This window comes from Urtica dioica, chromosome 8, assembly GCF_054948205.1.
Source record: "Urtica dioica subsp. dioica isolate 48M chromosome 8, U.dioica_male_clone48M_v1_H2, whole genome shotgun sequence".
Taxonomy (NCBI): Eukaryota; Viridiplantae; Streptophyta; class Magnoliopsida; order Rosales; family Urticaceae; genus Urtica; species Urtica dioica.
In genome coordinates, this window is record NC_142763.1 from 13,041,303 (window position 1) to 13,063,986 (window position 22,684).

The 22,684-nt window shown below is 35.1% G+C and overlaps 3 protein-coding genes across 3 annotated transcripts; 1 reads left to right on the plus strand and 2 right to left on the minus strand.

Annotated features, from left to right (window-relative positions):
- The first annotated feature begins 6,544 nt into the window (after positions 1-6,544).
- RIC7 (ROP-interactive CRIB motif-containing protein 7) lies at positions 6,545-8,328 on the plus strand. Its single transcript, XM_089621556.1, has one exon. The coding sequence runs from the start codon at positions 6,817-6,819 to the stop codon at positions 8,239-8,241; it is 1,425 nt and encodes a 474-aa protein (XP_089477682.1). The 5' UTR covers positions 6,545-6,816; the 3' UTR covers positions 8,242-8,328.
- A 3,628-nt stretch (positions 8,329-11,956) lies between these two features.
- Positions 11,957-13,242, minus strand: LOC149388284 (CRIB domain-containing protein RIC6-like). Its single transcript, XM_089622391.1, has 4 exons — positions 13,185-13,242; positions 12,981-13,081; positions 12,511-12,589; positions 11,957-12,432 (listed from the first exon to the last, which is right to left on the minus strand). The coding sequence occupies exons 1-4, from the start codon at positions 13,228-13,230 to the stop codon at positions 11,957-11,959; spliced, it is 702 nt and encodes a 233-aa protein (XP_089478517.1). The 5' UTR covers positions 13,231-13,242.
- Positions 13,243-15,715: 2,473 nt separating this feature from the next.
- On the minus strand, positions 15,716-21,674 carry LOC149388285 (serine/threonine protein phosphatase 2A regulatory subunit B''alpha-like). Its single transcript, XM_089622979.1, has 13 exons — positions 20,929-21,674; positions 20,323-20,559; positions 20,118-20,223; positions 19,929-20,028; positions 19,677-19,782; positions 19,464-19,554; positions 18,908-19,049; positions 18,513-18,660; positions 18,271-18,380; positions 17,399-17,555; positions 16,766-16,891; positions 16,501-16,653; positions 15,716-16,102 (listed from the first exon to the last, which is right to left on the minus strand). The coding sequence occupies exons 1-12, from the start codon at positions 21,079-21,081 to the stop codon at positions 16,513-16,515; spliced, it is 1,617 nt and encodes a 538-aa protein (XP_089479105.1). The 5' UTR covers positions 21,082-21,674; the 3' UTR covers positions 15,716-16,102; positions 16,501-16,512.
- Positions 21,675-22,684: the final 1,010 nt, after the last annotated feature.

Below are 22,684 nucleotides of genomic sequence, written 5' to 3' on the forward strand. Positions count from 1 at the left end.
AAATCCAAGGGTTTGGGTCAGCTCAACTTTGGCAAGGGCTGAGTGAGCTCAAATCTAGGGTTTTGATTCTCTTTTAGTTTTGAGGTAGAAAGAGAGAATGACGGGAGAGAGAGATGTTAGATGAACAAGTGATATTAAATGAGGTTATTAATTATATATATAATAAAATATTATTAAATGAGGTTATTAATTAGTTTGGAGAGGGTAGGTGTGAGATTGAAAGATAATTTTAAGTGGAGGGTAAAATTGGTTTTTTACAAGGGACCAACTTGTATTTTTGGCCAAAATTATGTTTTGGTGGATTATTGGAAAAAGTTAGTGAGAATGTGGTACTTTGAGCAATTTCTCTTAAAATTACACCTTTTTTTTCCAGAAAGTGCTTAAGAATAATATGAAAGTAAGTCATGAAATTAAAGTTTTGTCTAAATTATAAAAAAAAATTGTAAACTGTAAATCGATTGATCAAACCTTTACTAAGGCCATGTGCAACCGCACTGTAAATCACCAAATATGGTGTGATTTGTTTCTCCAATCACACGGTAATTTACACGCCAAATATACCGTGTGATACAGTATCCCACTATATTTGGTGTGATACTGTATCACACGGTATAACTTAAAAAAAAAAAAATCTTTTACGTATGAGTATAACACAACATGAGTAATAGTCAACATGGCCTATATATATTTAGGGTCATTAATATAATAGTCCACAATAGTCAAGTATATATACATTAAAAATCCTGACTAATGCGTATATATATGAATGTATGGTCAAGTAATCCTGCTAAATTCTAATGAATTCCATAAACTATAAATTGACTAAAAAATACATTGAAATAAAATTCAATTAAAAAATTCAAACATAAGTTACAAAATTAAAATTATACGCACCAAATAAATAAATTAAAATAAAAAGTAAAATCCACATAAAATCTTAAAATATAATTTAAAACTTAGGATTACATGTAAGAACTAAATTTAAGAAGTTAATAAGAATTGTAATTATGTATTAAGATATTTATTAATAAAGACTAGTTATGGAGAATATATATATGGAAAATAGTGTGTTTAGTGTAAAATTTGGTGTCATGGTTGGAGTTGAGAAAATATTTGGTGCTAAAAACACACAAAAATAGTGGAAAATCAACACCAAATTTAGTGTTAGGGTTGGAGTTGCCCTAATTAAGAATTGATAGTGTATGGCCACATACGTATATATGCGGAAGAATTATTTTAACCAAACAAGCTATATTTTTCAAAATTTTGACACTGTTGAATGAAAACTTCGATTTCAATGACATATTAATCATATCTTTTTCAAATTTCTAAATATAAATTATATCTCTCAATAGTTTTTTTTTTTTTTTTTGGGTACTAAAACTCAAACTTGTTAATTAATAAAGAGGTAGATCAGACTTGACAATTACAATATTATTAGACATTCGATTTGAGCACTCCCTCAGCCATGTCAATTGTTGATGTCCGGGATCGTCACCAATCACAAATTATAGTATAATATATATTTGATTTATTTAGATATGGGTTTCAAAAGACTTCGTATAAGAAACAAGAGCGGTATAAAAGAAATGAACAAAGATAAATAAAAGAAGTTAATATTTTTATTAATGATCAATTATATTACAAGGAGGGGCGAAGTGCCGAACTCCAGCAGGCAAGCTCAACAATAAATAATAGCAGAGAAAATATTGAGGATAATTGCATAGGCTTGTGTGTGCGAAAATCAGCATATCGACTTCTATTTATAGCGGAAGAGAATTCATCGAAGAGGACGCATGTTGACCAGCTCGGCTCTTCCACGTCGCTTGTCGAAGTCATCTTAGATCCGGTCTTCGTGGCGAAGTCTTCTATCTGATCAAGACTGGTTCCTTCGACTGGGTCAACACGGCCGACTTGTCCTTACTTTGACGAACTGGGCTGTTGATTGGGCTTGGGCCGACCTTTAAGAGTCAATTTGGGTCAACACCTTGGATTCAAAACTCAGTGCATATTCAACGGATTTGATACGCGGATGGCAATGCTAGTATCGGCTTCTATCCCATTGTTGGAAAGCAACAAAAGGAGGCAACTCGCAAATTCGCACACAACCAGGGACGAAGTTACAGTAAACTGAGGGGGGATCAAGCCCCCGCTTTAAATTTTTTTTTTGGCTCATTTCTTAAGAACTTTAAATTTTTTACCTTAAAAATTTATAAATGAACCCCTCCTATTTTTATTTTCAAATTAACCCCTCTGGTGAGCTTATTTGGCTCCAATGCACACAACATTTCCCATAACAAAAGTTACAAAATATTGCAGCATTGTTGTTTATCTTCATAGAATCATGCGTCCGCGACATCCAGGGGTTCAACTCCCTGTCCATCATGTTTGGAGTCATTACTGATAACGCGACAAGTTTCTAGTAGCTCTTGAAAATTCACCAAGATTTTATTACAACCATTTTCAGAGTCCACTTGATTTTAAAAAAATTGCTTGTTTCTCTTGCCTCCACTCCAAAACATATAATAGCTCAAAATCGGTGTTCGAGACGAATTTAAAAATCAAATAATGTATTGCTTGAATATTTATTTGATAGTTTTTTTTTTCCTTATTTACAATTTTATTACATTTTTTGTGCCTAGTTTCATTTAAAATAACAAAAATATCATATGAAAATTTTAAAAATGAGTTAGTTATAGCATATTTGAAAATTCTAGATATTCAGGAAATTATGATATACTATCAGAATCTCCTCTCTTTATAATTTCAAAACAAAATAAAAGAATTATACTTTTGACCATTTAAAACCTTTGTTTTTTTAATCAAATTCTATTAATTATTACTAAATCTAAAACTATGGACAAATTTATCAATAAATAACAAAAAAAAAAATTTACAAACATGTCAATTAATATACCCTGTTTAGATTTAGGCTCACAAAGACAATGTGAATGGCTCATATTGTATAATGTCTTCTAAAATGTTTACGTATAATGCAAGATTAATTATTAATAATGTTAAAGTATTTTTTTTTTAATAGTAGCTTGTGAAAATATTCGCACCGAATGAAGAGTGAAGTACGAAGTACGAACTTGCAAGACACCTATTGTGAGATAGTTCTAAACAAACACTTAAAAGAGGGATTTTGGGTCTTGCGGCATAAGATTTTTTTTTTAGGGGCACTATCGGTCAGGATTACATGATATATTAGCAGTGCAAAGCCCAGATGACACTATCGGTCAAGATTACATAGTAGGTGACACTATTGGCCAAGATTACATAATTTTTAGAATAAATTCTAGGGGGCATGCATTTCTGCATCCCATGGGGGCTTGAACCCATTACCTCTCTGTCGAGGTGTGTGTGAGATTACCGCTAGACCAAGCTAGCTACCACTTGTGGCATAAGATTTATTACTATAGATTTTCTCCTAGACATTTTAATGAAGATGTGGAATAAAACGAGTGACATTTCAACGCTATAAGTTAAAGTTGTGTAAATGCTCGAAACCTTCATGTCACAAACGGTATGGTATATTTACATTCACCTCAATCATAATGTGAAACTGCAACTCGTTGTGATGCATCATTTCATTTGACGTAATCAATAAGAAAGGTCTTAAGAGATGGATTGATAAACCAATGAATGGTGTTATGTGTAAATCTCCTTGGACTTGCGAGGTTCATGTATAAGATTGCTAAAAGCAATGTATATCCCCTTATGTTTTGTTCTTAGAGAGTGTGAATAAATAAAATCGGGCATGGATACTTGATGAATGACTTCATCGACTAAATCATAGTGGCGATCAGAGACATCTCACTCAATATAAATTTCCTTATTCACAAAGTACGAAAGAGTTGAATAAATAATACCTAAAAGGTTAAACGATAATTTTACATTCTTCTATTTACTGATATTCACAAATAATCCTGGGCATCAGAACCGGAAGTTATCAAAAATTTCGGTTTCGATGCGTAAGTTGATGCCAACGGAAGTATCGTGGCCGGAATTCTGGCTTTCAGCAATCGGAACTTCCGTTGCTACCGATACCCAGGATGATTCACGAATGGTGATATCATAAATACTTTGTGGACCGAGTATTACCTAATCTCTAGTTAGTTTCTCAAATGAAACTTGGAATATCCTCATTTGTTTAGAATTAATAAAGAGGATTACTGAGGTCTCATTGTGATAATGAGTCTTGACTTATGAATGGGATCATGACCGATATTTACAAGGAATACGGAGGAGGTGGGACGGCCAAGAGCCACTCTTAAGAGATCATAAACTCTTGGATCAAATAACACCTTTCAACATTTTTGTTTTGATTTAAAATTTATAGTTCAAGAGAATATATAGAAATGCAATGACAAAGGCTTGATTGTCTTGGGAATTTCGGCACAAAACCTTCTCTCTAAAACCCCTTGAGTGTAGGTTGAATCCTTTCAAAGTGATAAGTAGCTAAAAAAAATTGAGTTGATAATGTTGATTATTCACTCGTGGTTGTTTAGTATTCTTAGTTGTTTGAGGAGAATAGACTAGGAGATTAGACGTTGGAGATTCAATCACATAAAATTGATAATCCGAGTTAGTCTTGCTTTGATTCAAATAGATCTTTCATGTTAAATTGCTTGTTTCTTGTTATGATTTTCATCAAATGCATTTGAAAGGATCAAGAGTTTTTTTTTCTTCCTATTATACAATGCTAGCCATAAGCCAGAAATTGTTTAATGAGAAAAATAGGATTACGTATCAAGATCAAGAATCGGGTATAAAAGAGTCATTAAATTATAATTACTAATTGAAAAATCATTCAATATACCATTATTAGCTGTTAGCAAAGTATCAAGTAAGTATGTAATAAAAAAAATGTAAAAATTAAGTCATAACAAATTAACAACTATACCACTATAGAAATTAGTCTTACTATCCTCTGATGAAAGTTGAAGGATCTGACTGTATATATGTCTCATACATAATGTATGTGGAGTGAAACTTCTGGTATTGAGAGAGAGCCAGAGAGGTAGAGATAAATACGTGTGTATATATATATAAATATATATATAGGTGTGTGACTGTAAAGTGTGATAATGTGTTGAGTTGTTTCTGAAATTTTGAAAGTGTGGTCTGTTGTGTGTGTCTGTGCGAACTGCTCTTACTCTTTCTGGTCCACTCCCACAGTTTTGTGTGCTCCTCCTTCTATTCTGACTCCTCTCCGACCATCTCTCTCTCTCTCTCTCTCTCCAGTGTGCAGTACAACTTAGTCGGGACTGTAATGTCCATTATACCCCTAAACCAATTCTACACAAATATTACTAGTAAGTAATAAAGCATTAGTGTTATTACAAGACAACAATTTTTTGATCAGATTACAAGACAATAATTATTGTACTCATAAGTTGTTTTCTCCAGTTCTTTTGCCCTTTTTCTAATGGAAGCTCTCAATGCAATTTTCTAAAAAGAAAGGAAAAAGAAAAAAAAAGAGACAGCAATTATAAAGTGTTATACTTCCATTATTGTTCTACGATTCAATTCCCAACGCTCAACAAATAATGTTACGTTACATTTAAATTTTAAACAAGGTTTCATATATATAGAAAACAAATAGACCACCTTTTTATTTTCTAAATTATTAGGCGTGTTGATCTTTAGTTTTTTTTTTTTAGAAAATATCTTCCCCAAAATATTAAGTTATTAGCATTTTAAATCTTTAAAAAATTTCTTTTGATTGAAAACTACCACCTAAGAAACTTGAAATATATTTACCAACTTAAACCACTTGTTAATTTTATATATGAAAGATATTACATTATAAGATAATTTAAAAATACATAATAAATGTATCATAATTTTAAAATTTGAAGAGTAAGAAATTTCTTAACTAAACTTTTTAAAATTAAGTAGATTAAATAATTTTTAAGCATGTTTTTTAAGTTGTTAAGATATTATATCATATTTTAGAAAGATATTTTTTTATCAAAGAATTAAAATATTCTACATTAATAATTTGATCACTATTATTAGGACTAAAATAGCACATGAATAATTTGAGTGTTTGACCACTGTGTATGCACCCTAATTGTAGATTGTAGTTGTTGCTGTTATTTCGACTTTGAATTCAAAGATTGGTCATTCGATGCTGACGTGTCGATACTATACCACTATTATTATTTGTTAATAACACCAAAGGTACTCTACATATATGTAAGGCACCTAAAAACGCTATCAGAATCATGTTGCATTATATTTCGCATGCAAGTAAAAAGAACTCTAATTTATAATCCATAATTTATCATTCCTCGAAAAAAAAAAAAAATCCATAATTTATCTTTCTAATTCTAAATGATATAGATTAGAATATGGGTTATGTTAATAATTGGTCCCTAATGATTTTGCACTGCAAAGTCTATGCTCCTCCTGTATAGTATAGAATATAATATTATTTTCTTAGTTAGCACTGCCCAAAATTAAAAGGTCTATACGGCTACACCCAATAGCTCAGACTCCGCAGCCAAAAGCAGTAAAAAAAAAAACCACAGCGCAAAAAGCGAACAATTTTATTTTAATTTTTTTTCTTTTTTTTTTTTAAAGCAATTTTCTCATTAACATATTTTTTTCATTTGCTTTCAAGTTTCATTTCAACAACATGAATGCACATGAGACCGCCATATACACACACACAGAAACAGAAGAACAGTACTCTCTCTCTCTCTCTCTCATCGAACCTCTTCACTGAATAAATATACATTCGCTACTGTTTCATTCTTCATTCAAGTTCAACACACGAACCAAAAAAAAAAAAAAACTTTGACAATAATGCCTTCATCGTTTCGCTCTGTCATCTTCTCCGTCGTTTTCTTTCTGGTTCTCACCGCCGAACACTCTCACTCCCAGCAAGAAACGACGGAAATGCCGACTCTTGACCCGGCCGAGCAGGAATCGCTCTACCGAGTCCTCGACTCAGTCAACTCAGCCGTGCCGTGGCGTTCGATCTTCCCCGACGACCTCTGCGCCTCCGGTCCGCACGGCATCGTCTGCGACTACTACTTCTCCTCCTCCTCCGACTCGCTCCCCGACTCGGTCCACGTCACTGAGTTGAGCTTCGGCTACGTCTCCGACAACTCGCCGAACCCGCCGTGCTCGCCGAGCTCAAAGCTGAGTCCTCTCTTCTTCACCGCCTTCAAGTACCTCCGGAAGCTCTTCTTCTACAAGTGCTTCAACGGAACCGATTCCGTTTCTCTCCCCGACTCGGACCTCCTTTCGACGGCGAGCCTCGCCGGAACCCTAGAAGAGCTCGTCTTCGTCGACAGCCCTTCGTTCGTCGGTCCGTTGAGTGGCGTCCTCGGTAATTTCACCAGCCTCCGGAGGGTAATCCTGACCGGGACCGGAGTCTCCGGCTCGATCCCCGAGACCGTAGGGAATCTGGTCAACCTCGAGGAGTTGACTCTCTCGAGGAACAATCTCTCCGGCGAAATCCCGTCGTCTCTGTCAAACCTCGCCGCGCTGAAGATTCTCGACCTAAGCCACAACCGCTTCCAGGGAACAACAACAACCGGCCTCGAATCGGCGGCCTTCAACCTCTCGAAGCTTCTCAAGCTCGACCTAAGCTACAATGGCTTCTCGGGAGAAATACCAGAGAGCTTGGCGAAGATGAATAGCCTCGAGTTTCTCGACCTGAGCTTCAACAGGTTTGGAGGATTCGGGATTCCTCGGTCTCTCTCGGGAATGGCTCGGCTGAGAGAGGTTTATCTCAGCGGGAACGAGCTCGGCGGTCCGATTCCCGACGCGTGGCAGAATCTCGGAGGGCTTCTCCGCGTCGGGTTTTCGGAAATGGGACTGGTTGGGGAAATTCCGAACTCTATGGGGGTGTATTTGAAAAATCTAAGTTACTTGGGGCTCGAGAAGAACAAACTAGAAGGTTCTGTTCCTCTCGAGTTTGGGCGTTTGGGATCGCTGTGTGAGATCAATTTGGAGGACAACAGTTTGAGTGGAAGAGTCTTCTTCGAAGAGAAAATCGGGTTCGGTCTAAAGCTGAGTGGAAACCCTGGTCTCTGCGTTGACCAAGACTTGTGGGCTTCGAGAAATGGAAGCTTGGGCTTCGGGGAAGTGAAATTGTGTGAGAGAACTCCTCAGAGGCCAAAGCCGGTCCCACTCGATGAAACCTCTTCTTCTTCGTCTCAGGTTTTGTCTCACATGGTTGTTGTGTTTGTCGGCATGTTCTTCATGATTGCTTTCTTTTGATGTTTAGGATTATTTTCAATTTTTCATACAGAGTTGTAAAAAGAAAAAGAAAAATGAGAACGAGAATGCTTTTCAATTTCTTTTTATTCCATAATCCATACAGAATGCGTTGTCGTATGATATTTGCATATATTTTGCAGGGTAAATTTATAATATTAATATTAGTGATGTTTGAGATATTCGCGATTTATGTGTAATACATGAGATAATTTATTTTTTATATTCAAATCGCTACTGCGATATGTGAAATTTCGCAATGTATTCGCTCAGTAAACGCGGTAATCGAAACATTTGGTGGTTGTTGCATGGCAAATGTTATGCACTTATGCGAAGTTATTTTATGATCGCCGTTTTTAAAGCCGACTATGTCTAATACATAAATGGCTTCTATTCTATAAGAGTATTAATAGTCGATGTTTAATCTATTTTGTAAAATAACATAAACCACGTTAATTCACTTAATCAGACAAAAATTAAATGAAAAATTACTAAATATAAATTATTTAACAAAAGTAAATAAATAACATTATAATAAATAATTTTTCCATTAGTAAATTAAAAATTTCTCTAAAAATATTACAAGATATTCACCATTGATCTTCAATGCCGAATCAACTACCGCAGTTCTACGCCGATCTGTTTCAAGTCGTCAATTCTCCGATCGGGGACATAAAGTCGTCGATTCTCTCCCAAACAAATCAAAATTAATACAAATAAACCGAATTAACATGGAATGAATTAACATGAAATAACACGAATTAAAACGGATTAACATTGAACGTCTTACCATGAATTAACACAACACAAGCGAAGCAATGTGAGAATTGTCAAAGAATTACGCATGATTACATATTATTCTTCATTTCTCTAGGTCATGTCAAAGAATTCAATAAAAACAACAAATACCCCAACAAAAACAAACTCGTCTTTTTAATTCGAGAACATATATGTTGGTATTAATCCCGTATATTAAGCCTTTATTTTGGACGATCGGTTGACTTTTTCATTCTGATTCTTTCTCAAAATAAAACATACTTCAACATACAAAAATTGGCTGTAACGTCATGTCAACGAAATTGGCTTTTTTTTTTCTTCAAAGTATTTTTAAACGTTAGTTAATGCGCAATCTCAAGGTTTAAGTTTGGATAGTCCGTGTAATTTTTCTATATAATCTAGCAACGTAGCCAATTTCAAACATGGTTTTAAGGATGTAGCCAATATTTGATAAGTTTTGTAATCTAGCAATTTACAAAAATAAACGATTAGAAAAGATCGAAAATACTCTTATGTAACATACATCATAGAAACCAAATAGACGGAAATTAACCAAAAAAAAAAATTTGACATTGCAACTAATTAGACTACAAAAAAGAAATAAAATATTATGGAATAAATCAGGTTAACGTGTGGCTATGATCGAAACGTTGGTTACATGTTTATGTTCAGCCGATTTAAAAAAAAAAGATAATATAGTAATTAATTAAATGACTAAACAAGTCAGGTCATTTATTTGTGGATGCATTTGAAACTTAAATGAAACGTTGGCTAGATTGCAATACGTTTCAGTGGTTCGTGTAATTTTTCAACTTATATATGTATATATATGTATATATATATATATATGTATATATATATATATATATATGGATATATAGTAGTTTGGTGTTTTTTTGTTTGTTTTTTTTTGGGTTAATGGTGGCATAAATACTTAATGTTTGGACAAAACCATACTTATGTACCTAATCTTTTTTTTCGACGGCAATAATACCGAACGTTACGTTTTTTGCCTTCCGTCACTACCTCCCCCGTTAACTTTGAAAATGAACGGCCACGATTTGATTTTTGATATATTAACGTTGAAAGAGATCCGGAGAGTGAAGAACAAGATCATCCAAGAGCACAGGTTGAAGAAGAGCACGGCCGAGAGCAGGCCGATCGTGCCCAGGAAATTCGAGAAGGACCACAAGTTCTCGTCGACGAGGATGGGAAGGCAGTTGTCGGAGCTGGGGCTCAATCCGAGCCTGGCCATGGACCGTGCCCGGAGCAAGTCCAGAGGCAGGAAGAGGGAGAGATCATCGGAGAAGAGATGTGATTCCGGCGATGCCATGGACGTGGATATGGACACACCTAGAAAGAAGCTCCGAGAGAGGTCGAGATCCATGTCTCTGGGGAGGTCTAGATCGAGGTCTAGGCTGCCCACTGAGGCCGTCCCCGGTGACGGATTCAAGGACTCTGCTATGAAGATCAAGGCTCAGAACCTCGGAAAGAAGTCCCACAAGAACAGGAACAAAGAGGCTCGTCGCGGAGAGGCCGATCGTGTCATTCCTACTCTCAGGCCGAAGCACTTGTATTCTGGGAACCACTGGAAAAACCGACAGACGTTAGTATCAAAAATCAAATCGTGGCCGTTCATTTTCAAAGTTAACGGGGGAGGTAGTGACGGAAGGCCAAAAACGTAACGTTCGGTATTATTGCCGTCGAAAAAAAAGATTAGGTACATAAGTATGGTTTTGTCCAAACATTAAGTATTTATGCCACCATTAACCTTTTTTTTTTTTTTTTTTAATAATAGTAGCTTTGGTGTTAATAAAGGAGTAGTAGTATAATATCGACGTGTCAGCAGTGAATGGCCGATCTTTACAATTTTTTATTTTTATTTTTATTTTATCGAAGCCAGCCTTTATCTTTTCGATAAAAAAAAAAAAAAATCGAAGCCAACCTTTAAATTTAAAGTCGAAGTCGAAAGAACAACGATAACAACAGCTAGGGTACATACACAGTGGTCAAACACTCAAACCGTCAAAATTATGTTTTTAAAGAATAATTATTCAAGTGCTATTTTAGCATTAAGTTGATTTTATGAATAAAATAGAGATTAATTTATTATATTTAACTATTTATTGAATTTTTTTTAAAGAATCAAGTTTATATATAGAGCATAGACTTTGCAGCGTACAATTATTATCAGATAATTTTTTTAAACTGAACCTAATAGTTGAAGAAATATTACCAATAGACCAGAAAATGCAAACGTAGCACTAATTTGTTTTTTTTACTGATGGGTATTCGTTTTATGAAGTTGTTGCTTTGATTTTTTTATTTTTTTTCATCTGTATTCAAATTTATTTTTAATTTACCAACACAGATTCATCTCCTCTCTCATCATCTGAGAATTAATTTAAAAAAAAGGTTTGGTACAGGGAGAAAGCATTTCCGAGGAAAAACACTGTTTGCAACATCAAAATGTTTTTTATTTTTATTTTTCGCCGCATTTCCAAATATAGGCAATTTTGATTTGAGAATCATGGAGATGGAGATAGTGATAAGCAAATCACTTTTGTATGTATGTACAAGGATAGTAGTAAGCTTTAGACTTTGACAGCTCGAGCTCATATAATAATAATAATTTGCCTAGGAATTCGACATATGAACATTGCCTAAATCCGGCATATAAATTTATTTGCTTCCAAATGCTTTTAAGTTTTTGCCATTTCCAATTCAAGCTCAAATCAGCTTGTTGTCTTCAATTGCCTTATAAGATATAGAAAATTTTATAAGGAGAAAACCATGGCAATCAAAGTAATAATAGATACAAGAGAAGACAAAGAAAAAGGGTTTAAAAAATGTGAAATAAAAAAAAATTAGTATCTCAACTACAAAGACATAATCACTAGAAACCTACATACATGTGTAAAAGAGATATAGAGAAAGAATTTCATGTCATTAATCCCTTGATCTCATCCACGTCGTCGAAGATCGGCGGTTTTTGACAGTTAAGTTGGTCTTGGCTATCTTTATCTGGGTCCGGATCAGGACCCGGATCGGAAAACGGGGACATGAATTGATCCCCGGGCGAGGCTAAAATTGGCTTGTTTCTCGACCTAGAAGATCCTCCGCCGCCGGCTATAGACTCCTTGGATTTCTTCCGCCGGTTTTTCTTGGGAACGTCAGCGGAGATTCTCGCCGGAGAGTCGCTCGAGTCCATGGACCGGCGTCCTTGCCTTGGACTGTCCGTCGCCTCTCTAACGCTCGCGTTTTTTGAAGATCGTCGATGCCTCGCTTTCTCCGATTTTGCCGACCGTGTCGGAGAGTCGCTAGCGCTGACTTCGCCGCCTTTGATCGCCAAGTGTTGCCGTCTCGACGCCTTTGGCAACTCGGGTACACGAGTGCTTCTCCGATTCCCTTCCCCGGCTGTTTAATCACTTAATTACTTGTTAAAAAATAAAAAAATAAAAAAGATTATGAAGATAAACAAATGTAGAGTTATACCTCTAGGACCATCTCTTGCTTCTCCGTTGAGGTTTATCGGCGACGATGAAAACGACGGAGGTGATTTGAACTCGTTCATCTAAACAAAAAAGGCTTGAACGGATTAAAATCAAGTATGGATTTTAGTATATAATTTTCGAGAGACTTGTTTTCTCTTAGATTGTAACAAAAACACACTAGAATTCGAATCCTAAGCCCAAATTTCCGATATTATCGGAATTCTGACCATTTTTGGTTTTTTTCTCTTCGGAATTTCAATTTCATCCGATCCGATAAAAAGATTCTCATGTTTTATTGTATTTGTTAATATTTAATCACACGATTTTATTTTTACAATGAGTACAAGGCTTTATACTATAAACCAACACAAAAACGATTTTTTTTTTAATATATACTTTGTGATTGTGAATAACTAAGGGTAAAGAAACAAAAAAAAAGGGTACATATTTGAGGGTAAAAATGGAAATTACCCAGCTGGGAGAGTTTACCGAGGGACCATCCCAGCCAATGTGGGCCACATGCTTTACATCTGTGGGGAAACCAATCTGCATTTCTGGCTCTTTTTCATTCTCTACATTTTCCAAAGTCCAAACAAACACAAATAATTCCCTCACTATGGTCAAAAGAATAAATGTGAACATTAATGTTCTTGCACAAAAAAAAAAAGTACATACCAAATATCTGAGAGATATATCTTAGGCCTTTCAACAAGCCCTTCATCTTATTATTATTGTTTGCCATTTTCTGTGAAAGATTTATATGTACAATTCTTGGTCCTACGAGCAAGGCCAGTCTATGATATCCTTCTTTGAAATAGTGGGACATAAATATTGTCCCTTTGATCTGTAAAAAATTGAAGATGGTCAGAGCAAATTATTTTTACGTAATATTTTTTTTTCTTCGTACATACCCATATAATGTAGAATTTAGATGATGAAGCCTCCTAATTCCCATGAACTGTATTTCGCCAGCATTTCACTTTCTCCCCACAAAAAAAAAAATGGATGATAAATTGGAATTGAATGAAGTTGTTTGTTTGTTTGTGGGCATGAAAAAAAACAAAGAGAGACGAATTGTGAGGGGTAAAATATTAACTCTATGAAACAATTTTTGACAAATGTGACAGAGACGAGAAAAGAATGAATCAAGAAATGACAATGCTGTGCTTTTTCACTGTTGCCATTGAATGAACACCATTGAATCGAATCGTTATTCTCGGAGGATGTAAGAGAATGGGAAATTCTAAATTTAGCGGAAAGAGTTTTGAAACAAAAAAAATTCTAGAGAATTTCTCAACCCTTCGTTTCAATTATATTACTGTCTAAATATAAAAGATAACCACAATACGTCATCAAAGCCCTAAAATTTAAAAATTTACTTCATAAAAAATCATTAAATTTGGTTTGCATGCTTTTAGTTTGGAATTCATAATTTCATCTTCAAGCGTTTTCATAATTGTGGATGGTCATTTTTTCTAGAATGGAAACAAAAAAATATTTACAGAATTGGTAATGAAAATCAGTTGAAATGAGCAACAAACATATAAGCTTTTGTTCTGAGGAAGGACAAAAGGGATTTTTATGTGGTTTTGTGTTGCCAAGTTTGGGAGGGGACAAATATGCTTGTTCAATTGGTAATGTTTGGCTGCTCTCTTTATAGCTCAAATGACTTTTCATCTAATGAAGTTGATAGTACAATTTTCAGAAAATCAAAATTCAAAGTAGAAAATGTCATATTTCGTTCAAAAGAAAACTCTGTTTCATTAATAATAATAAAAACTAAAGAAATTTGATTTATTTGACTGGAGCCAACTATATTTCATTAATGGTAAAGCTAACAATTTAGGAACCAAAAATAACACATCAAAATAGTATTGTTTAGAGGTATTTAGGAAGAGGTTTTAAGGAGGCCCCCTTTTACCTTAAAAAAATTCAATAAATTAAAATAATAATCATAGTATTTGATTATTATTAATAATGACTTTTGAACTCAAATAATAAATAAGGTTGGCGAAGTATGAATCGTAGACTAAATCTTGATACACCCCCGAAAAATATGGATACAATGCTGGATATAGAATGATTTTATATCAACCCTTCAAATCGAATTTATAGGCAATCAAAATTCCTCTGTCTCATCATTTTCATGAGTGCGTGGCCAAATAGTCCGTTTTTTCGGAACGGCCATTAAAAACATGTCTTGATTTCGTCTTGACATTTGTCCTAATAGATCCGAGGAGCGGTTGATGACCTTGCGACGAAGTCTTGATCTTTGACGACGACTGATTCTTCTAGGCGAATCTACGCATTACATGGGTTCAATCAGCCTAGATAAGTTGGACTCATTCGTAAGAATGGCATTTAATTTGAGCCAGCTCTTCCTCGAGGATCGTTTGGGCTTCTAAGCCTAGCCGAAGAAAAGCCTTGACCTTATGGGCTTTTGGTCAAATTTGTGCCTTTAACCCAATGATTTTAGTTGAAGTGAAGAGGTCGATTCCTACACCCACGACGAGCTCCTCGTGAATTTATGAAGACTCAAAACTTTTCTCGGGGAGGTTCTCTATAGCTAGACTTCCACGTTTATTGGCCAAAAAGAAAATACGAGTAAAACTAGGAAGAGAAAATACATAAAGTTTGAAGTAGTTTTCGCTCCTTACGCCAATTGTTGTCATAAAAAATTTGAAACAAGGAAAGCAGTCGGAGGTGAAAAGCTAGGCTAGAGACTCCTACAAATAATATGCAAAAGCAACTCCTTCGAACCTTAACCTGATCTAGTCACGTGTAATCTAGTTTATACTTTATTTGGACAATACCTCAATTCATTTTTATCTCATTAATTGATTATTTATCTAATTTTATTTTATGCGGCGCCCAACTGAGTTATTTTGATATTTTCTAACTGGGCATCCTATAAACAAAAAAATTAAAAAAAAAAAAAAAATTGAAAACCTCAATCCAGTTCCCTAAAGAGCAAATAACTTGAGCATAATAATTACATGACAAAGCATTTAACGATGGCTCAGATTGTTTTGCTTTTTTATTGCACAGCAGATTTCGAACATATACTTATTGAACAAGCTCTATGGAAATTATATAATTTATATTAACATGATAAACAAGGACTCAAGGATCTATTCACAGCCTGTCTGTACATAATATTTCCAAAATACTTCAATACGAGAGCCATGTTGTTAATCACACTCGCTCAACACTTCATTTTTTTTTTCCTTTCGACGCATAAATCGAATAAAGAATGTATAAACTATAAACGTTGTGTAAAGAACCACGGACTTCAAACTTCCTAGTAAATACTGAGCAAAATAGAGAACATAACCAGTCTTTTTTTAGGATATTTATCCCCTATAACTATAAGAGCATTGAACAATAGGGAACAAAATTGAAAATTACCACCAATTCAGCATCTTTACAATTTCCATTGATTTGGATTTGGTACATCATCATTGCAGGTTAAGAAGCACCACTTCTCGGGTCGGCGATTTTTCTGTGCCTCGCCTCGTTTCTCTGTGATTTAGCAATTTTTTTCTTTTTCTTTTTTGGTCAAGGAATTGTGAAGTTATCTTGTAGAGCAGCACCTGTAGAATCATAACACTATGGTCGGTTACGCAAATGTAAGCAAAACAAGAAATCGCTAGGAAACAATTCGCCAAAGAAATATTCCCTTTGCTTACAGTTAAGGATACATAAAAAAAAAAAATGCTAAAAAAAACATTCGTGTAATTTACCAAAGAAAAACATTCTCAAATAAGCGTCATAAGTACGGAACAAAAAAATACCAATCATTGAGTAGTGGAACCATTCTAAACAGATTCACATATGATGGGGAATAGTACTGGTTTCACATGTTAGAAGCAACATTCGGTTTGAAATAGGGACTGTATTATTCAACCAGTATATTCAATGATTCAAAATTGATCAAACTTCCGAAGCGAGATCAAACCAGTAGAAAAATAAAAATAATTTACAGGCTCACCTCTCATGGAATTTACAGTGTAGCCTCAAAAGGTTCTTCCCAAACTTCTATACTCCCATTCGAAGCATCCTCGCCATCGTCATCCACTGATAGCCTCATATATTCTCTGTGTGCAAAACGGTCCCACTCAGTCAAAGAGGGCTCTTCACGTTCCTGCTCAAGAAAGCAAAAATTACAACCAGAAAACCAAAACAGTGTCACTGATTCTTCATACTTGGCCGATAGAAAGAAAAAAAAATTAGTGAGGTAATTAATTGCATCGTACCTGCCGAATGAGAAAAGCATCACGGCTTTCATAGGCTATAAATTTGTTCAGATTGAAAAGGATATTGAAGACATTTCCTGAAAGTTTGCAGCGTTTCAAGTCACGTAGAGTAATACATTCTTCCTTCTGCACAGACAGTTACATTCAAGCAGTTAATAAATTTTTCCCGAGCAGATCATACAATAAGTGGAAATTACTGAAACAACTAGGAGTCGTATAAAACATAAATACACACCTTTTTTTTAGAAGAATTAGATAAAACAAAAAGGAAAAATAAAGCTTTCGAAATGCTTAAGTAAAATACCAACTAGATACCACTCGACCAATCTCGATAGAGACCGGACAAGGGAGGGGGATCGAACAAAAATACTAAACTAAAACTGAAAGCCACAACGCAACATAATTATTGAATCTTTCCTCGATCTTCTCGAATAGGAAGTCGAGATCATGACAAACACTCTAAACACATATAAAAAACACTAATTCTCTTGTAAACCTTGATGACCCACCCTAATGACGTATTTATACTTAAATATAATAAAATAAAATAAAAATTATTCACATTACCAATTTACCCTCCTTAAATTATAAAGAGTCTTAACAATTATATTCAGATAAATTAATTTATTTTACCTCGGGAGAAATCATGTCAACTATTTGACACAAAATATCCTCGAACAAAACAGATTCCTGGGCCATACATTCCATGCGATGCAACTGTTCCTCGTAAAAAAACTGCAGTTCGTTGTATGTTAGGACTCCATTCTCGTCCAAATCGATGCACTTGAACCTATGAATACAGGTATATGAGCTGGTCAATTAACAAATACAAAGCACAAATCAAAGTTATAAGAGCACCATTGAGCATTGAAAAATAACATTCTTGATGTTATATTAAGGATGGAAACCTATTACAATGCCAAGTCTACATAGTTCGCACCTTGAATGCGTGTTAGAAATTGTAAATGACATTTAGTTTACAAGTCATAATATAATTAAATTTAGCATGTCAAGGAAACCTGACGGAAAGAAGTATAAATAATTGAAGAGGATAATGGAAAAAGAAAGGTATTGGCTAGAAATTTCACAAGGTAAAACTATTGATAAAAGAAGTGACGTATTGTCTACTATTTAAATAGAGAAATATAATGTGTGATTTCAACTAAAACATTTCCTCCAAACTTCCTAACTCCAATTTGTTCTCAATCCACCCATATCCAACGCACCCCTGTTCATCCATCTTATACAACACACCTTAAATTTGCTCTCTGAACAACTGAAGTTGGCCAATTTGAGCCCATGAGGCTCATGATGGCATTCATTTATGTCATTGCTCTCTACATATTCTTCCATAAGTTCTCTACTCGACAAAGGAAGTGAGACCCATACTTTGAACATTGCTTCACCACAGAGCTATCAAGTATCTATCTTAAAGGACATCATTTTATGTTACTTGAACGAGAATGAGAAGGAGAGAAGGAAATGGCAAGTAGAGCAACACCTACCAATACTCAAGGCTAGGCTCAGATGACTTATCCTCCTCTGACAGCATGAAGTACACAAAATCCTCATAGCTCATCTTTCCTTCGAACTTGCTAGTGAACTTTCGTGGGGCCTGGCATGATATCAAAGTTTAGAATCAAAACAGAAGAAAAATATATTATGTGAAAAAAAATAAATTGATCTGCTTCAAAGCTTTGTGCGACCTGAAACATTGACGGGGACGAGGCTGAATATACAAACAAACCTGCGAGAATATTCTTTCGACGATCCTGTAAGTGAGGGCATGATTACCATATCTGATGAGGTTTTCTCTGTCAATCAAGAAATCACGGTCTGTGTCCAGCTCCCAGAATTTGCAGTATATAACATAAAAATGTTCATAAGAGAAATATCTGAGTGTGGCAAACAAACATAAAAAATAGTATCAGTTTCACATGTTAAAAATATCTTATTTTTTAAAGAGATGATGAGAGTGGAAATCTTATTACTATTAGTATAATGCTTCAGGACCAACCAAGGAAGTATGTGCTAAAGCTAAGCACACAAATACAATAAAGCATCATCATTTGTGGCTGAACAAGACTTAAATTATTCTACTATTAATTAGCTTTTTACAAGGTAAATGGCCGAAGAAAAAACCTCAGAATTTTGTTAATATCTTCTTCCTCGTCGGCTTGTCGCAATGCCTCAACCAGATCACCTCGCTTTAGCTCTCTAAGGGTAAGACGGCCATTTGCTGCTCTATTGATATAATAAAATATTCTATAGATGACTGTCTCAGCTGCATCACATCAAATAGCTGATAAACATAATATTCGTACCTATTTGCATGGATAATTATAGTTAATCATGATCAAACTATAGCTAGTATAAAAAAGAAATCCAAGTTGCAGTTAACAGGGTTTTACTCCAATCAAGAAGTAATTCTAATACAAATGAGATGCTTAATGAAAATGAGAAGAAGAAAAATAATTTTTTTTTATCATGGACTAACAGTGCCGTTACGGTGGCAGAGAACTGAAAGCTAAATCTATTGAACAGGGACTCTTCTTTAAAGAATGGTTTTTATAAATAAAATACAAGATGGGTAATCAAATTTAGTCTTGCTATGATGAGCTATACCACTTATCCACTTTAACGGCACTGGATGCGTACTTAAAATGAGTAATCAAATTCGTACTTAAAGAACACATACCATATCTCTCTTGGAACTCGGGCGTACCCTTCAAGAACTCTAACCCTGGATGCGTTGCCAAAAGTTCTAGAACAACAGGCTTGAAATCTACCTGAATCCAATCCAAACAGATAAACCAGTATAAGGTCAAACCTAACTGCATAATAACCAACAAAATTGGCATACTAGGAGTTAATATAGTTTAAGGAAGAAAATTATAATAGTGTAACAAACCTGAGAAAGATAATTGCAATTATTCTGCTTCAAGATTTTAAATATTTGCGTCTCAGTGTCCATTATGAGCATGTTGCCACCAACCCAGTATTTGATGAACACATCCCTACAAACAGATCACAAGTAAAAATGAGAAACAGGCAAAACAAATGGATTACTCCCGAGGATCCTTACACCAGTCCTGATATTAAAGAGATTAAAGCTGGGACCGGGGTAATAGTCTCTCTCACTGAGAAGGAAATAAGGATATACCTTGTCACTGTTCCTAAGCCCTCAGAATCTATCTTTCTGAAAAGCGCGGAGGACATAAATGATGGTAGCTTGCATATCTCCTTTGTTACTGGTTTGAATTCTGTGCGGGAGAACAACACAAAAAAGGTGTAACGCTTATGATAGAACATAACACAAAAGAATATCGATCCGATCAGATGAATATCCCACCCTGAATTTGCACTCCATCTTGATGTTTTTTGAAAAATTCAAGGATCGCAGAAAGACACTGCTGCTTCTTTCCTGTCGGGGGAGGAGGGCCGTTTTGGAAATAAAACTGCAAGCGTAAGACATCACAGTTAAAAAAAAAAAAAATCAAGCAAAAGAGTCAAAAGTGCACAGGTAACGGGAGAAATATCTTTGAAGCGGACACGACCTGAGGAATATTTTCCCGCACTTGTTCGGTGACCAACTTCAGCGGAGAGCCGAATGTGGGACTGGTTTTCTGTTTCGAAAATCTCGGAGAACCAGAAGAAGCTCTCGGGGAGAGCGGCGGTGTTGAACTCCCGGGAAACATCGACTGCATCGCATTGCTTGTCCCGGAAGTAGTTGAGATATGAATATTCCCGAGGGCATTACGAGAGCCTGACTTTTCATCTACTAAAGATTTTACCTGCCACACACCCAAATGATTAGCAAAGAACAAACCCATTATATTTTGCCCATCTCTTTTGGCTTTGTCAAACAGAAAAGAACTGTGGATGGTTGATTCTTGCCCTGGGCTACGTACTATGTTGCCATCGTATTTTTCGTGTGTTTTGTTTTGGATTGAAAAAATTTGGAGGGCAATAAACTTTGAGGAAATGGGTATAACAAAAATTGGAGGAAATGCGTGGAGTATGAAAATCCAAGCAAATTCACACATGTGGGGGATTTTGATTCCTCGCGTTTCCAACAAATTTTCATTTTTCATGATAAAGTGCACATAAATAAGTGATTAGACGAATGTTTTCAAAGAACTGAGTAGAGGAAAATGATGTACCAGCCGCGATGTTTCAGGAAGGGAAAGCCATTGATCAAACAAACTCTCAGCAATTCGAAGGCTCGGTTTCACTGCGAGTGGAGAGAACTCTGGAAGGTGCAAAAGTTCAGGATCCAAACAAGAACAATCGTCGCCAGTAGAATCGACGTCCATACTTTCACTTTACCAAAAGTCACTAGTGATACGTCTCGAACTCTTTATACTCGCAAGCCCAAAATCCCAGGTAACAAACTGCGACGAAACCGATGAAGACTTCACAAAAGCTTCACTCCAAACGCCTATCGAAATACCGGTCGGACAAGCAAACGAAATAAAGATAAAGTTCAGACCAAAAAGGAATACAAAAAATTCGTTAAAACCCTAGCTTTTTCAACAGACTGTTCCAGAGAGAATCACTCCAAAATTTTCGAAACGAAACTCAATTTCCCGACTTTCGCTCCAACGAAACTTTCTTAACAAAAACAAAGCCAAAAAAAATAAAAGGCTTTCAAAATCTGTCGAAATCGGTCGACAAGAAAGCTCAATTTACAGCTTCTTATTCACAGATGATGCTTCAAGCTTCTCGAAAAGTCCAACGTAAAGCAATCAAGGACTCGAGCAATAAAGCAAATAGAAAGCAGTGTACAGACACTGGAATACGAATCGATATCTTTGTCAGAGTCAACGAAGAAGACGATGAAGAAGAAGACACAAGGAAAGCTTCGGGAAACGAGCAAGAGAGTCGCAGAGAAAAGAAGAAGAAGATGACGACGCGATGAGAGACCTTTTTAAAAAACTTTGTTTAATACTTTAATCCGTAAATTTATTTTGTTTTGTAAATATCTTTTGGGTGGAAAAAGAAATTTGGAATACGAAACGAAACACCAAAACGGTAGTGCCACGTAAGCAGTTTGCAAAAGCAGGTATTTCGGTGGTCAACGGTCGCGAATGTGAGTTTTTCTTTGGTGAGTCAACAAAATAGCTCGACTGAAGTGAAGAGCTCCATTTTATTGAATTTCTGCGGTGTTCATACTAGTATACGGTGTGAGTTTCAGGATGTGCCACGTCACCCTCGTGAAACCTTACCAAATTAGCACATCAATAGTCTTTGTATATTTGAGAACAAAAAAAGAAAAGAAAAAAATATCTTTTTCATTTGTATGTATGATGTCAGCAGAATTGTCGTTGGTTGATAAAATTTTCCATCTGGGATATGAGATAATTATTAGAAGATACATAAAATTCAATTAAAAATTGAAATAAAAATAAATTAATAACAAAATTATAGAAGTTTGCCACAAAATTGTACAAGACTTTCAGTTGTATCTCTCGCTATGTTCAAATTTCAAAACGAGTACAAATGTTTAAACGTAAGATCATCACACGGTCTTTGAAAAATCGTAAAATCGACAATTTGATTTGTCAAGTCTCGGTTAAATCAACTTTATTCTCTGATTATGATTGAGAGGCAGGAGAAATCATTTTATAAACTTAAAAATTATCAAAATATCAAGATTAAACTTATTAGTTTAATAATATCTGAAATTGAATTTTTTTATCATCATTTTTTGGACAAAAATGCTCTTGAAATTCAAATAACTCATTTTCCTCTCTCATTTCAAATCCTTTTCATCTCTCTCTCTCTCCCTCTTCCTCACAAGTCTTGTCACCTTCGAATTGGTTGCGCTAAGATCAGAACTTTCGATTTTTTTTTTAGAGAATTTTGGTTTGTATTTAGCTTCGATTTTGGGGGTTTCGCATCGTTTTTGGGAATGTT

Excerpts from the sequence above, each read along its gene's own strand:
- RIC7 (XM_089621556.1), top strand. The coding sequence starts at position 6,817 with ATGCCTTCATCGTTTCGCTCTGTCATCTTCTCCGTCGTTTTCTTTCTG.
- LOC149388284 (XM_089622391.1), bottom strand. The coding sequence starts at position 13,230 with ATGAAGGGCTTGTTGAAAGGCCTAAGATATATCTCTCAGATATTTG. Across the intron at positions 12,590-12,980 it reads CGGTAAACTCTCCCAGCTGG|ATGAACGAGTTCAAATCACC; the intron begins GTAATTTCCATT and ends TTTTTTGTTTAG. Across the intron at positions 12,433-12,510 it reads AGCAAGAGATGGTCCTAGAG|CCGGGGAAGGGAATCGGAGA; the intron begins GTATAACTCTAC and ends GTGATTAAACAG.
- LOC149388285 (XM_089622979.1), bottom strand. The coding sequence starts at position 21,081 with ATGGACGTCGATTCTACTGGCGACGATTGTTCTTGTTTGGATCCTGAA. Across the intron at positions 19,783-19,928 it reads GGCTTAGGAACAGTGACAAG|GGATGTGTTCATCAAATACT; the intron begins GTATATCCTTAT and ends ATCTGTTTGTAG. Across the intron at positions 19,050-19,463 it reads CGAGTTCCAAGAGAGATATG|CTGAGACAGTCATCTATAGA; the intron begins GTATGTGTTCTT and ends GATGTGATGCAG.